Source organism: Carlito syrichta, unplaced genomic scaffold, assembly GCF_000164805.1.
Source record: "Carlito syrichta isolate Samal-C Ts95f unplaced genomic scaffold, Tarsius_syrichta-2.0.1 Scaffold302538, whole genome shotgun sequence".
NCBI lineage: Eukaryota > Metazoa > Chordata > Mammalia > Primates > Tarsiidae > Carlito > Carlito syrichta.
In genome coordinates this window covers 558983-575429 of record NW_007246634.1, presented here as the reverse complement: position 1 = coordinate 575429, position 16447 = coordinate 558983, and the positions used below count along the sequence as shown (strand labels likewise).

At 40.2% G+C, this 16447-nt stretch overlaps 1 protein-coding gene across 8 annotated transcripts in view; it reads right to left on the bottom strand.

Moving 5' to 3' along the window:
* Positions 1-16447, bottom strand: part of LOC103259153 (TBC1 domain family member 7) — a 33455-nt gene that overhangs the window by 5697 nt on the left and 11311 nt on the right. For 5 of the 8 annotated variants that reach the window (XM_021711733.1, XM_008056822.2, XM_008056827.2 and 2 more), the window contains 4 exons: positions 14666-14803; positions 8822-8967; positions 7026-7155; positions 5825-6053 (listed from right to left, as the gene is read on the bottom strand). In XM_021711733.1, the coding sequence (XP_021567408.1) occupies positions 5967-6053; positions 7026-7155; positions 8822-8967; positions 14666-14803 (501 nt within the window). In that variant the 3' untranslated portion in view covers positions 5825-5966. Of the gene's footprint in view, positions 1-5824; positions 6054-7025; positions 7156-8817; positions 8968-14665; positions 14804-16447 lie in introns of those variants that run through there. The other 3 variants (XM_021711736.1, XM_021711737.1, XM_008056828.2) reach the window with 3 other exon arrangements.

Genomic DNA, 16447 nt, shown 5'->3' with positions numbered 1-16447 from the left:
TCTCCAGAGTCACATTTAGGTTTAGTTTCTTAGGGTAAGGCATCGTCGACACCAGCAATCCAAACTGCAGAGAGAACACAGCCCGCACACTGAGTAGATCAAAGAGGATCCAGGGTCTCTCTGGTTCCATCTCAGACTCCAACCACTCCCTCTCTAGGTTCTCAGCCTCACCCCTGCCTCCTATCATAAAATCTCCTTTAAGCAAGCCAGCTCAGGAACACCTCTATCACTTGTCATGGGAGGAGTCTTAATCAAGGCTGAGCCACGTACCCATGTATTCAACAAATACACACGAAGAACCCACTAGGGCTGGGAGATGTGTTCACAATAGGGGAAAGGAAAAAAGAACAAGTAGTGATCTCTACTCCCAAGCAGCTCACATAGAACTGGACATAAACACCATTCTAAACCAGTGTTTTTGCTATGGTCTCAGTGTTCATCTTCCCCTATAATTTGTATGCTGAAATCCTAATCCCTGAAGTGATGGTTTTAGGAGTGGGACCTTTAAGAGGTGATGAGGTCACGAGGGTGGGGCCCTCATTGGATGGGATTAGGCCCTATATAAGGGGCTGAAAGTCTCTTCCACCAGGACACAGTGAGAAGTCATCATCTATAACCAGAGAGCAAGTCCTCACCAGACGTTGAATTTGCCAGTGTCTTGCTAAAGGGAACAAGACAGTCCCTGGCCTCCAGAAGCTTGCATCTGAGCAGGGACCCACACGGAAAGTGTAATACAAGCTCAAGACCACCAAACAAAAGACTTCTGAACTATTATTGCTAAATGAGTGGTTCCTAAAACATTACAGCAGCTCAGAAGGAGAATACACTTGCAGCTAGAAAGCTGACAAATTTTCAGAGCAGTAGAAACCTAGAGTAGGCTCAAACAGAGGCTGTGCCTAGCCACACTCTTGCAAATGAGGCTATTAAAAATACACAGCATTCCACAGAGTTCCACGCTTCTAACAGCGCTTTCACAGTCAGCTCACAGGATGCTCACAGCATGCTGAGGAGTAAGGAATGCAACAGAATTGCTGTTTGATGATGGGGAAACTGAGACACTGAGTCATTGGCTTGGGTCTCAGAACTACTGAGTGGGACAGAGGCTCACACCTCCTTCCCCCAGCCAAGGCTCTTCCTGCCAACTCTTCATGAATAAGAGGAGGGGACAAGGAACCACACATCTCAGAGTGATTCTAACTTTCCTCAGGAGCTTCTGGGCCAACTCAGTTCGTCTGCTGTCTTGTGTGGCAGCTCAGAAGTTGAGAGATTCTCCTAAAGACTTCCAGGACAAATCACGTACTTGTCTAATATTGGTCTTCCCTGCATGATTATAAGCTGCAAGAGGGCAGGTACCGGGTCTTGTTCAGCAATTAAGATCAGGACCTGGCCCATACAGTGCATTCATCTTCATTTCATGACTGAATGAAAACAAATAAATGAATCAAATAGATAAGAAGGGGTAGAAATGCGAGGTGAGAAAGCATCTCTTGAGGCACAGAAGCAAATCTTCTAAAGCTTCCTCCTCCTCCTTGCTGCCTTCCTCACAAATCCTCTTAGCGTTATATCCAGAGGGCAGGCAGAGGGGGGAAAAGAGAGATGCTAAAATTACCAGCCTATCACAGGTTGCTACTTGTTAAGACTAGAGGGAAAGAAGAATGATGGAGAAAGCCAAGAAGAGACTCCAGGATCGAGCCAGAGGTTGGTGTGTGCTCTAGCCGTATCCAGTGAAAGTAGCTTACATTCTTAGTAAACTACAAGGGAATACCTAAGTTTTAGGTGTGATTTTGAGGTCTGAACGTTAAGCACTCACTATGATATTCATTTGGAGTTCAGTCAGGACAAGCTTCTTGAAGGATCCTTTCACATCCTTCTCTGATCACATCCTCCAACTCCTCTTGTGCTTGTCCTGGAATAAAACCAGCCCCCAAGTGAGAGGTGAGGCCCCGTCACCTCATCTGGCAACTGTCCACTCTTTAACCACCACAGGACAAGGCTGAAAGAGGGACCGAGACGGAAAGAGCAACTGATCAGGAAAGCAGAGATCAGTACCCCAGCCTAGTCCCCAGGAAAATCACTGCCGCCCTCTCATCTCCTCGGCCCTTCCTCTGCCCATCCCTCCCTCCTACTCAAACTGGCACCACCTCCTACTCAACTCGGGGTGAGCAGCCAGTTGATCCAGGGGAGCTACTGCTTGTGCCAAGAGGCACGAGCAGTTTCAGTTGGCACAGAGTCTCAGGAGAAATGGCTCTTTGTTCCACCACCAGAGGGAATGCCACCAACTCCTGCTACAAAGATTCCCACACTCCCCTCCCTCTTAGTCAAGGGCAGAGAACTCGCCCGCTGGCCCTTCCAAACCCAAAACACCCAGCTGAAGACAAAAGCTGCTGCCCCCATGTGACCATTGGCAGATGGCTATTGCAGAGCCAGAGCAGCATCTATCCACACCCTCACCCCGTCAGGGCCCCCCAAAGGCTGCCTTGGCCAGAGATCCCGGGATGCCCACTCTGCTGCTTATGGTCTCAGGGCTTGAGCAGGCACTGTCCCCCAGAGGTTATTTGAGCAAGTGACTAGCCTTAAGATCTGGCCCTGGGCACCTAGGCTCTGTGTTTACCTTCCTCATCCCCACTGACTTACTTCTAGTTTCTTCACTTTTAGAGAGAGAGAATTTAAAACAAACAAACAACAAAAAAAAAACCCTTGCGCCACAGGGGGAGGTGATGATCATATGACAGGGAACTTACACATTCAAGACAGGGCAGGTGTGTCTCACACCCAAAGCAACAGAGCAAGGAGGCCCTCGGGGCTCTTTCAACACATCATGTGAGTTGAGTGTTGCCCCACAATTTTCAGGCAAACTTTTCATTAACAAAGAAAGTGCTTCATTCTCGTGAACTCTGACTCCATTTCCTGAAGCAGCCTTGACACACACAGGCCTGGGTACACACAATCTGTCAATTCAGTTTGTCATCAGGGAAAAGTCACATAACTCCCCACCTCCCCCCACACATACACATAGCCCAACCATCCCTGGCTGTGTTTAAGAAGAATCTCTAGGAGGGAAAGAGTAGAAACTAAATTTAATCAGGTTAAATTCCGGTTTTCCAAGGGAGAAGGAGAAGCCCACATTTTAGCCACAATTTTATGACAGGAATCCTGGGTTTTAACACAGAGGAAACATTCAGCAGCATCCTGATGAAATATTTTGAAGAAAAATAATAGGGGTGTGAACTGAGCTCCTCACCAAGGACAGCAGGCAGGAACATTTTCAAAGCACTTCGCTCTCAGCAACATACAATTCTGACATGAAAATGAAATTGGATCCACATCTGCTCTATCACTGTCCTCATGGTGGGCCTTCAAAAGCCTTCTGCCTGTTAGTTTTCTAATAAAGAAAACTGATGACACCAGACTGGCTCATTAAAAAAAAAAAAAATCCCCGCCCCATACTCTAGAGCCAGAAAGTTTTTAACCAAACTGGGTTTGACAGAATATATTTGCAGAATATTTATTTTTAGATCCCTTAGCAATACAGTAACAGTCTTCCATTTCCGATCAGCTGGACACCAGCCAAAATGGTGAAAAAAGTAAGAGGAACTTCAGCCTGCAAGCCTTTCTCCTCGAGAGTCCCGGGGCTCCTGCCTACTCCCTAGCTGCTGGTCCTCGCCCAGCATTTAGGAGTGAGTTAGCAGGAGCAGACACCTTGAAACATCCTCTTGTGAAGAGATTGCTCATTCTTTTTTTTTCCCACTCTGAAGTTAGGGTTCACTAACACATTCACTTCATCTCAAACTGAAACTTTGTGCAAATGATCTGTGGCTCATGCATTAAACACAAATAACATTATTTTTGTTTTATGACTTCTCTTGTCAATTTCACTTCCCTCAAGGCCACTGGATAGCAAGCGATTGGGGCAGGAATTCCTTCACGTGTGTCTTTTCTTATATCCCAACTGGAATGAAAATTCTTCAGGGATAGAGGAAATCACTGAATAAATGGCTGACCGCAAGTTGTTTTTTCAAGTATTAACTGTAAGGCAACAATTTTACTTTAAGAAGTTTTTCTCAAAAGCGCATTTGTTTTTTTTAAAAAAAACCTAAATGCATTTGGATATGGTAGTGCTCAGAAGTAGCAGCTGGTTTCAACAACTCAGTTTTCTCTGAACACTTTTTCAACAGCTATTGCACACATTAGGGAAGGACTGAATTCTCAGAATTATGCCTCCATAATTTCATCATCCCCCTTCTCTTTTAGGGGATGGGCGGAGTGGAGAAGCCAAGTCGCCACTAGAGCTCCTGCAGGTCTGACCACTGAGCCAGTCTAAACAAAGGGCTCCTTTAACTCACCACTCCCAAAGCCAGCAACTGTAGGATGAAGAGTGGCCATTATGTGGCACAATATGGCCCAGGGGTCATTAGCCATTAACCTTTCCTGGTGACTTCCCCCATTCCTTTTGTGTGTGGCAGAATGCTCCCTCACATCCCCACGATATTTAACAACCAATCAGGAAAAAGCATGAGTGAAGCAAAATCTCAAATAAGTCCTTGGCCCTAGCGGGTAAATTCAGACATAGAAGGGAGACTCAAAAAAACCAGGAATGCTTTCTGGAGGGTGGGCGCCTTGCAGTGTACTTCCCTTGCTAGGTGAGTGTTCTAGGAACCCATCAGCATTGGTGTCCCAGTTAGCACTGTTGTGAGAGGCAGTGTTCAGCTTCAGTGAATTTCTTTTGGAGATCCTTTCAGTGTATTTACCTATGTCATAATGGGTGATTTATGAGTGTATCTGCCCACACCCCCGCTCAGCAGTTTCTGACCCAAAACACCACGGTCCCCATGCCCCGCCCTCCCTCTTCACCCAAATCTCATCTGGAGCAACTTTGTTTGTTGCCCTGGATGAAAAAAAGTCCTCAAAGGGAAACATTTTGCCAATGTGGAAGAGGTGAAACAAAAAATGTCAGAAGCACTAAAAGGTATCAGAATTGATGAGTTTCAAAACTGTTTTGAGCAATGGAAAAAGTGTCTCGATGAGTGTATTGCATCAAACAGAGAGTACGGTGACTGAAGTTTAAACATGTAAGAATAAATACACAATTTTTTATAAATAGATTCTGGGTTTTTTGGGTCCCTCCTCATATTTGCTCAATAGTGGTTTCATTCCAACTGGCCCAAAGGAAAAAAAATGTAGGGACTTTTTAAAAGCCTATCTAGCAAGAAGAAGTCTCAGAAAGCAGTCCTAGATTTAAACACACGCTGCCTCAACAAAAGCCAAATCTCAGGTGTCAACAAAAAAAAGTTGCTCTTTATTTCGGAAACAGATCTTAGAAAGTAACTAGCTTGGTGCCAATTAGAGAGAGGCAGGGCAGGCTTGGTTATGCACTACTTGTAACACATCTACCACCCTGATGGAATCGCTTTAAAAAGGGGGAGCTCTTTTCTTTTTTTTTTTTTTGAGTTGGAGTCTCACTCTGTTGCCCAGACTGGAGTGCAGTGGCACACTCCCGGCCACCGCAGCCTCCACCTGCTAGGCTCCAGCGATCCTTCCACCTCAGCCTTCCAAGTAGCTGGAACTACAGGTACGTGCTACCACACCCGGCTAAGTTTTGATTTATTGTACAGATGAGGTCTTGCCAAGTTGCCCGGGTGGGTCTCGAACCCGCAGGCTCAGGCAATCCACTCACCTCAGCCTCCCCAAGTGTGGGATTACAGGCTGAGCCACCGAGCCCGGCTGGGAGTTCTTTTCTAATAACCCTTTAAAAATGCTATTCAGAGATAAACTTTATATTTTTGTGTAACCAAAAGATGCTACTCCATAACACAGCAACACCAGGTACTGCAATTAAATAATTTTAATGGAAAAAAAACAGTAACACTTGGAGCACCAAAGCAGAAAGATTATTACTCAATCAGTTCAATGGATCATGTGCCAAAAACAAAATGCTCAGGGCAGGCCTGGCAGACTGGTAGAGGTGTTCAGGCTGAATGGACCGGAGTCCCACAGTGTTTGTGCCACAAGTCGATGGCCTTGCTCACGATCGCATCCGAGCTATCCTGGGGAATCTGTGGATAAGCAAAACCAGTCTTGGTGAAATTTCAGCATGTACAACTGCAGTCTCATTCACTGTGGCATAAAACTTGTTTCCATGAGAGTTTTCATTGTTTTTGAGAAAGTGATAGCATCCAAGGCTTGTTTCCCATGCACCTGAGGACATATTAAGGAGCTCTGGTGTCAGGTTGTCTCGGTTCAAATCCATCATTGCCCAACAACTGGGAGCTCCTGGGCAGGCTACCTAAGCTAGCAGGTTCTCAGATCCCCATCTCTAAAGTGGGAGAACAGTAGGCAGACTTCACAGAGCTATTAACAGGACAACATGAGGCAAACCATGAAAAATACTTAGCACAGGCCTAGCACTGCTAGTCACTATTACAATGATGATTCATTTACTCAACACACATTCATTTAGTCCTTATTATTTACTAGACCACTATTCCAATGTCCATACTGACTATTTTTTAAAACATGAAAAGATTTGGAATTCTGTGGAAATCATTTAGACATAAGTCTCTTTAATTCTACTTTATTCTAAGATATGTAGGGAGGCAAACATTAATTTCATTTAGGCCTTTTCCAGCATTCACTAAGTTAATACTTAAGCACATTAACAAAACCAACTGGGATGACACCAGAAACAGTAACAGAAATGAAAAAGCTTATAAAATCATCTGAAACACAGGACTTCTTTTGCACTGACAAAAGCTATTCATTGTACAGTGAAGATCTCATCTCTTCCTTTTCTTGTCCTCTGCGGACATACTCATGCAACCGTCTCAGATCCTCATTCCCCAAAGAGAGAATGGAAACTATAACCACAGGCCAACTGTAAGCCAAAAATTTTCAAAGGAAAAGATGTTTCTTACAATGTAAAAATATACTGTATTATTTCTCTGACATAATTTAATGCAAAGAATTAGTGGCTTGCTAACATGACATCATTTCTAGATTCAAAATCAAATCAAATAAAACACACTTACATTTTCCAGAAACTTTGTTATCTTCTCTGCACTGTTTAGTGCCATTACCTTTATTTTAAAGGTTAATAGAATTTCTACAGCTACAAAAACCAGGATCTTACAGGATCCACTTACTACTTTATCCCAAACCCTACAAAAATAAAGAAATATAATCAAATTACTTGAGTTTGAAATTTATGTTTACCTAGACATCTCAAATTATAAAATAAAATCAAATTGCTCCTATTTTATGTATAAGCTTCAAAAAACTATTGTGAAATATCCATAAAAAAAAACAAAATAGATAAGGTATTTCAAATCTATTCTAGACACAATCAGCATTAGAAGGAAAAAGAAAATTTCACTAAAAATTACTGCCGTGCTAGGAACCCACCAAATGCACATTCCCTCACGTTGCCAAACCCAACATTTTGAGGGAAGGAAATGAAATTCCTAAACCAAAGTTTGTATTTTGCTAATACTCTATAATGTTAATATAATTACCGCATGCTAAAGGACAAAAACAAAGTATATGAGAAGTTCAATTTCATTGCCAGTGATTCTGGGAACAGATTCCTTTAACTTCTCTAAAGGCTTAAGGAACCAGTTATTGATCTACAACCGCTCTAAAATAACTATTCTGGTAATTCCTATAACTCTTAAAGGTTGGTGTTATACTCTATACACTTAGTTACTTTTTTTTTATTATGATGTTGTGGGGTACAGTTAAGGGTTAGGTATACAAATACGTTTCACTCAAGCACCCTATTGATAAGAGGTGCTTCCCCATCCCCAGACAGATATTTGCTACTGTTAATCCCATCTCCCTACCCCCCACCATAGTTTCCCACTACTGTCAGTCATTTTCTTATAGTATTACATTGGATGTTCAAGGTCCATTATATGAGTGAGAACATGTGATACTCGGATCTTTGTTTTTGCGAGAGGTCACTCAGTATTATAGACTCTAGTTCCATCCAGGTTGCTGCGAAATTCATGATTTTGCTCTTTTTTATGGCTGCATGTTACTTTTTTTTTTTTTTAAATTAGGGTCTCACTCTGTCACCCAGCCTAGAGTGCAGTGGCGCGATCATGGCTCACCACAGCCTCAACTCCCTGGGCTCAAGTGATTCTCCCAACTCAGCCTCCCAAACACCTGGACTACAGGCACATGCTACCACACACAGCTAATTTTTTAATTTTATTTTTTGTAAAGACAGTGTCTCGTTATATTGTCCAATCTGGTCTCAAACTCCTTGGCTCAAGCAATCCTTCGGGTTTGGCCTCCTAAAGTGCTGGGATTATAGGTGTGCACTACTGCACCTGGCCACATATTGTCTTCTAACATTCTCTGTGTACTTCTTCTCAACCACATCATAAAGTCTTGGAGGGGTGGGACCAGGACTCAGAAATATCCATAGCACATGCCTGAAACTGACTGGAAGAGCTAAGTTTGGATCTCAAATCTTTGACTGCCTTTAGCTTCTTTAAAGATGTCTTAATAAAACTCAGAAAATCCAAGATTTTTGCTAAATTAAGATTTACCATATTTCTGGAAAGAGGAGGTTGTACTGATATAAACTCCAGAGACCATCTGAGATGGGACTATTGTACAGCATCTAACACACTGAGGGCCCTCAAATTTTCTAACTGTATAATCAGTAATAAGCAGAATCACGTGCTGTTACATTAGCTACTAGAGAATTTAGCTTCAAATTATTGTATTGTTCTAAAGAAAATTTATATTTTGAGGGATTATCACACGAAAGGCCAGGACACTTCTCTAACTCCTAGCCTTCTTCAAAAGAAATACTTGCCTCTGTAAACTGGATTCAGGCAAACACCCTGCAAAGCACCTCTTGAACCAAAGATCATAAGGAAGTTTGGACACTGCAGAACATGTCTTCAGATGAGTCAGCAGTCTACTATCTTCCAGATTCAAGTATTGTTCAAAAGCCTTTGGCTAAAAATTAAACAAGAAGAGAAATTACTCATTTCCTGTGACATACATCACCTGATAATACAGTCTCTGATGAAAAAAATTTACATGCTAAATGCAAGGAAGTGCTAGAAGACAAAATCAAGAATCATCCAAGTCACAAGTGACACAACAGTTTCCCAGGTCAGTACTAACTAAAGTAACAAACTGTCCAGGACAGAAAGGTTTCCCAGGACACAGAACTCTTGTAGTGCTAAAACCTGGGCAGTTCCAAGCAAAATGGAATGGATGGTCACCCAAACACTAACCACACTAACCAGATTCAGCAGCCTAAGGCAAAAGTCCAAAGCAATTTCAATTGCTCTGAGGAGCTAAGAAAAACCTAAACATTTAGGTTATTTTCAGTATTTCCATCACCCCAAATTCTTACTTTATGAAGAAAATAAACCATACATCACCAACGGAAGACAAAAGCTGACAAAAAGGGACTTAATAAGCCTGAGGGGCATGTCTATTAAACTATGGAAGAGAATACTAAGAGTGCTTATTTAAAAAATAAAAATAAACCAAACCTCTATTTAAGATAGTTTGTAAAAATTTTGGCAATAGCAATGAAAAAAATTACTTAAGTTTGAAATGGTTTAAGACAAGCATTCCACGCCACAAAATTAAAGTTGGCCTCTTGGCAATGAGAGACCATGTCAAAAGCAGAATTTGGAAAAGCTTGTAAAAGGCTATGACACAATCCTAGGAATCAGAACACTACAGCATAATAAACACATCATCACATCCTTATCTTCTTTTGAAGTCTACCACTGTCCATCACACACATTTCTCTAAAACTATAATGAAACCTATACTTTCTGATAACAAATTCATTTGGTCAAACCACAAAAATATGGCAAGATGACAAGATTATAGAAATTCTATTTTAACAAGAAGCTAGGAAGAAGAGATCAACTATATTACAATAATAAAAAATTTTAAGGCAAACACAGTTGAAGGAAAGAGAAAAGTTTTAGCAAATCACTTGATGCCTAAACTAAAAAGCAACACAAAGAAAATTTAGTTTTTATTATACATCCTAAAGTACTTTTTGGAAATTCCTAACTATTTAAAACCAGGCACTATAATTACTGAAATGAATCTCTTTTTTAAAGGTGAGGAAATGAGGCTTAAGGGACATTAAATATCTTGCTGACTCTAAAATTCATTTCTGAAAAGAAAAAATCAAGTTCAAGGATAGCCAAAGTATTTTTTAAAAGGAATACCAAAAAAAAAAAGAGCTTTCCCTATCAGTTATCAAAATATACTAGAAAGTTGTACTAAATATTCACGTGACATAGGCCCAGGAATATAGATAAATAGCTCAATGGAAAAGAGTCCAGAAAGAGATACAAATATATATGGAAAGCCAGTATATGATAAAGGTGGTATTTTTAAACTGTGAAAAAAAGGATGAGTTGACAAACAGTATAAGTAGTAGTTCTAATGATTACTAATTGTGTGACCTTGGGCTTACTTCTCTGTGCTTCAGTTTTCTCATTTGTGAAAACAGAGATAGTGCTTAAATGAAGTAGCTCACTAATAAAATAATTTAGCACTGCCTGACATGAAGTACATTCTCAATAACCAGAGAGGAAGAGGAAGAGGAGGGTAGTCTTGTGCTGGTAGAAGTTGTGGTGCTGCAGGTAAGTGTAAAGAAGTGAAATTCAATGTGTCAGAGGCCAATCACAAACATAAATCCCTGACAAATTAAAGGGCTAAATTTAAAATGCTTAAACATTTTAAAGCATTAGAAGAAAACAAAAAAATAAGCTCCTTAATCTCAGTATTAGAAAGGGCTAATTAACCAAGATACTAAAAAAGTCAAAGAAAAATGCTGACAATTGAATGGGCCACCTGAGACCCAATCCCCACCACTACACTATATGTCTATGCAATGAATATCCATGTACTCCCAAATCGAAAATTAAAAAAAAAAAGAAAAATACTGATAAACCCCATTGGAGCCAAACTTAAAATCTCTGTACAACAGACAGGGAAACTCTTTCCAACATACATAACCAAGAGAGATAAATATCCAGACTACAGTTAGTCCTCTGTATTTGTAGTCAACCACCCATAGATCGAAAATACTCAAGAAATAAAAAATAGATGGTTGTATCTGTATGGCACATAGACATTTTTCTTGTCATTATTCTCTAAATAATACAGCCTAACAACTATTAATATTTATATAGTATTTGCATTGTAGTAAGTACTAAAAGTAATCTAGATTTAAAGTATACAGGAAGAGGTATGTAGGTTATATGCAAATACTGTACTATTTTAGACAAGGGACTTGAGCACCCATGAATTTCAGTATCTCGAGGACTCCTGGAACTAATATCCCAGGAGTATTAGTGGTATTAGATACAAAGAGGTGACTATATGTCAATAGTTCTTACAAAGAAAAATAAAAGCCAACAAAAGCTGCTCAACCTCAATAGAAACTGAGGATATGTAAATTAAAACCATTTTTGCTATCAGATGAACAAAAAGTTAAAAGATTGACACTATCAAGTATTGACAATGGGACGGTAAACAGGAAATCTCATTTATTTTACTGGTGGGAGCATAAAACGATATAGCCTTTGGATAAGCAACCCCATAGTTTGCATTTTTAATATGTCAAAAATAAATAAATAGATTTTAAATATGTCTCCCCTCAACTTGAGCATTTTCTTATAGGTACCAACCCTGGAGAAATACACATATGTACAAGAGCAAGAATCTCTTGTATTTAAATATTATGGCAAATTCTTAACAGGAAATACCAAGTAAATTTTTTTTAAAGATGTTTCTAAATGAGTGGCTCTCAACCTCAGCTGTACTTCAGAACTGCCTGGAGCTTTTAAAAATTTAGAATTCCAGGGTCCCACCCTCAGAGATTCTGTCTTAATTGGTCTGGGTGGAGGAAAGGTAATTTTTTAAAAGCTCCCAGGTGGTACTAATAGGAAGTCAGGACTGAAAACCAGTGATTCATCTGTACTGACCTGGAAAGTTCTCTAAGACATTAAGTTAGAAATAAGCACAAAAATAGAACTGTAGGGCAGAATGTACAGCGTGACACTACTTAACGTGTTTTTAAAAAATAGTATTACAAGGTGCATCAATTAAGTTTCAGAACTTATTCTAGAAAAAGTGATACATACATACCTCATTGTTGAATATCACTACAGTCAACTTTGAAGTACTCCCCCTTAGGAAGCTATGCACTGATGGCAGCACCTAGTCCACGCATCAAAGCAATTTTGTAACACTTTTTCGGGAACAGCCATGAGAGGTGTCATTGTATTACCCTTGATGTCCTGAATGACATCAAATTGTCTTCCTTTCAATATTTCCTTTATCTTCAGATAAAGAAGAAAGTCACTGGGGGCCAGATCAGGTGACTAGGGAGGGAGTTCCAATACAGGTATTTGTACAGTGCTGTCAATGTAAGCACACAGAGGCAAGTTTGCAAACTTAATTGTCAGACCTCAGCAAATAACGATGACAGCTCTGATGAGCATTCCAGAAAAAGAATTCTAAAATTGCTTTGACGAGTAGACTAGGCACTGGCATCAGTGCACAGCTTCCCAAAGGGAGTACTTCGAAGGTGACCATAGTGATATTCAGCAATGAGGTACGTAGCACTTTTTCTAGGATGGTTCATGAATCTAATTGTTGGACCTCATATACACATGCAAATAAAAGAGTCTAGAAGATACACCAAGCTGATGACAATGTTTACTTCTTTGGAAGGGGATGAGGGGCTGCGAGGTATTGGTACAGATTTCGGGAAACCTGAATTCACCTGGATTGCTTAATTTCTTTTGAGAATTACTATATTACAAGAAATAAAGAATAAACTTTTTAAGCATAGCATAAACTATCAAAATACTACTGACTTACCCCAACATTAAATAAGAAAAGCTAATTAAATCATATTATAATTAAGACCTCCTGATTTAATTCAGCAATTGACATTATATTTACTTATGCTCTATTCCATGCTTCAATTATTCTTACTGAAATCAACAAAAATGGTTCAAAATCCTAAAAATTAAATTTTACTTAGTTGAAATATATGAAAGCTGCTCTCATAAGTGCTCTATGAAGCCGAAGGGTCTTGCCCACTGCCCTGTGAAAATAATTAGCTGTGCAGTCAGAGCAATGATCCTCAGTGCTCATCCAACCATCACCACTGCCTCTCATATGATCCCGCATCCTGTCTCACAGCGACTACTTTCAGTAGAATTTTCAAATGAAACAACTCGATGATTTAAGAAAACAAGATTCATTTTTTACAAATGAGATAAATAAGGGAAAATACTGGAAAAAAGAAAATGGCAAAAGAAGACTGGCTTATGCTACAAAGCAAAGTGCCATTCAGTTTTCTGGATGCCAAAGCCAAGACATGGCAGAGACAGCAGTCGCCTGCCTCATACTCGTGTGCACCTCCTTCTTCACTCACAGAATACATATTCTAACAGGAGATCACAATATGCCAGGTTTTAAAAAAACCACGTGCCCAGTCTCCACTGCTGACTGGGTAGTTAGATGACAAGGTCCTGGCCACTAATATACAGTTCACCCCTGAAAAACAGGGCTGGGCTGCATGAGTCTGCTTAAACATGGATTTTCTTCTGCCTCTGCCACCCCTGAGACAGCAAGACCAACTCCTCCTCCTCCTCAGCCAACTCAGTGTGAAGACAATGAGGATGAAGACCTTTATGCTGATCTACTTCCATGTAATGGATAGTAAACATATTTTCTCTTCCTTATGACTTTCTTAATAACATTTTTTCTCTAACTTATTTTATTGTGAGAATACAGTATATAATATATAGAACATACAAAATATGTGCTAATTGACTGTTTACATTATCAGTAAAGTTTACAGTCAACAGTAGGCTGTGAGTACTTAAGTTCTGGGGGAGTCAAAAGTTAAATGCAGATTTTCAACTATGTATGGGGGTCAGTGCCCCTAACCCTCATGTTGCTCAAGAGTCAACTGTATATGCAGAAGGAAAGTCTGCTAAAGGGTGACAGACTTAACTGGCTTGTACCTTTGACTTTCACTTTGACCTTTGCCCTTCCCTCCTCTCCTGCCCACAACACATTTGTCATGGCTGTCGGTCCACCCTGAGAGCATGAGAGGAAGGATCATACTTAAAAATGCTGGAGCACAATGACAGGAGTCTGTCACCATGTCCATACTGTGGTGCTATAGCTCCAGCTCTGGACTGCCTTACCTCCTGGCTTCTGTTTACGTAAGAGAAAACACTAAAGCTTCTGTTATTTGGGCTTCCCAGTCTATGCAGCCAAACTTAAACTTAGCTAATACAAAGGGACAATCTAGATGAAGCCAGTGGATTCCAGACCAAGATAAGGAATACTACTGGGGGTTGGCAAACTATGGCCTGTAACAGGACAAATTGAGCCACGACCATTCTTTTATGCATTGTCAATGGTTGCTTTTGTGTTACAATAGCAGAGTTGAGTGGTTCCATAAGAGATCTCTCTGGGAAATAGTTACTATCTGGCCTTTGCAGAAAATATGTGCTAAGTCCTACTATAGAAGGTCCACTCACAATTGTAGCAGCACCAGGAAGTAAGAGTATTCACTGAAGACCACCAACACCATTGCTCACTTTCCAACAGCACTTCCCTTAAAAAAAAAAAGATCCCTCACCAGCTGGGGTAAAGAATCCCGGTACTTGTTATTTAATTGGTTCACAAAGCATCGGATGATCCAGTAACAGTCGACACTATCTTCCACCATCTCTTCCATGGCTTTCGAAATGGCAAGAAATACTTCATCTTCTGGCTCCTGAAAGAGTAATAATATATCTCAAGAGGAAGGTAATACAAGAGAGAAATACATATTTCTTCAATACAAAATGAAACCTTGTCCTCCTAAATTTTGAAGAGGCTGCATTAATAAATAAAAGTGGGATCAAAAAATACAGAATCCATCACTAAAAAGGAGAGCAAGGGCGAGATAAGGATGAGTACAGAATCAGTATTGCTTATGAATGACTAGGCTTCAGGCTGAACATGAAGGAATTCTCCAACTTCTAACATTAAGCCTATCACAGAGTCAACAAAAATCATAAGCATGGCACTGACTCTCTCCACTCCATAATATTCTCAGCACTAGCAGATAATTTCTTTCAAAAGAACCTGATAAACAGTAATTGGTGACATTTATCGGTACAGTAATTTGCAAATATTGAAGGACTCTCAAAGGATTAATAAAGCATTTGCTTTATTTCAAAGCATTCATGCATACCTTTAGAATTTCATTTTTTATCTTTAGGCACCTAAAAAGTTAAAATGTCTCTAGAATCAGAACTTTAGAAATCAAAAGAATGGCATCTCTCAAACCTTACATCAATGAATGTAAACTCTTAAGTAAATTACAACAGAGAATTCTTATACAAACTGGAAACTTACTTGAAAACCTATCTTGCTTGCAAACACCATATCATATACAAATAGTTTTATGTTTTCAAATAGGAGGATTTAACAGCTGAAATATTCTAATGCGAGAAATAAATGAAGAAATATCTACTCCCCTAAAAAGTCCCAAGTTAAATAAAAATCACTATTTTAGGGCAGGCATGATGGTTCACGCCTGTAATCCCAGCACTTTGGGAGCCCAAGGTAGGAGAACTGCTTGAGTCCAGGAGTTTGAGACCAGTCTGGAAAACATAGCAAGACCTCATCTCTCCAAAAAAATTTTTTTTAATTAGCCAGCCATGGTGGCATATACCTGTAGTCCCAGCTACTGGGGAGACAAGAGGATTGCTTCAGCCCAGGAGGTCGAGGCTGTGGTGAGCCGTGATCGGCCGTGATCGTGCCACTGCACCCAAGTCTGGGTGACAGTGTGAGACTCCCAACTCAAAAAAAAAAAAAAAAATTACTATTTCAAAGAAATATTCCATTCTCAGGCCTTCTTTCAACTTGTTAACATTCTATAAAATATCAAAGATAACACAGAAAAACTTCTCTAAGTATTTTATTAATGTGCCAGAGGAAGACAGAAAATAAGAAAGGCAGAAGTAAAAGGAAAGGAAAGTCTCCTTTCTTAGACTCCCATGTAGTAGTGGGCACTGTGCTCAGTGTCATGTGGCATGCAACTGACAACTCCTAACCACTCTGACAGGTCGAAGGAAAAGGACCCATGTCCTTCAGTCACCATATTCCTGGCCTTGTGCCAAGCACTGCCACACACTCTTATTAACAAATTTTAAAAAAGAAAAAGGCAGGGTGGGTGCTATGGTTCAAATGTTTGTACCCTCCAAAACTCATGTTGAAGCTTAAGCCCCAATGTGACAGTACTGAAAGGTGGGCTCTTCAAGAGGTAACTGGTCACGAGGGTTCTACCTCATTAATCCATTTATAGATCATGGGTTATCACGGGAGTGAGACTGGTGGCTTTACACGAAGAGAAAAAGAGTCCTGAGCCAGT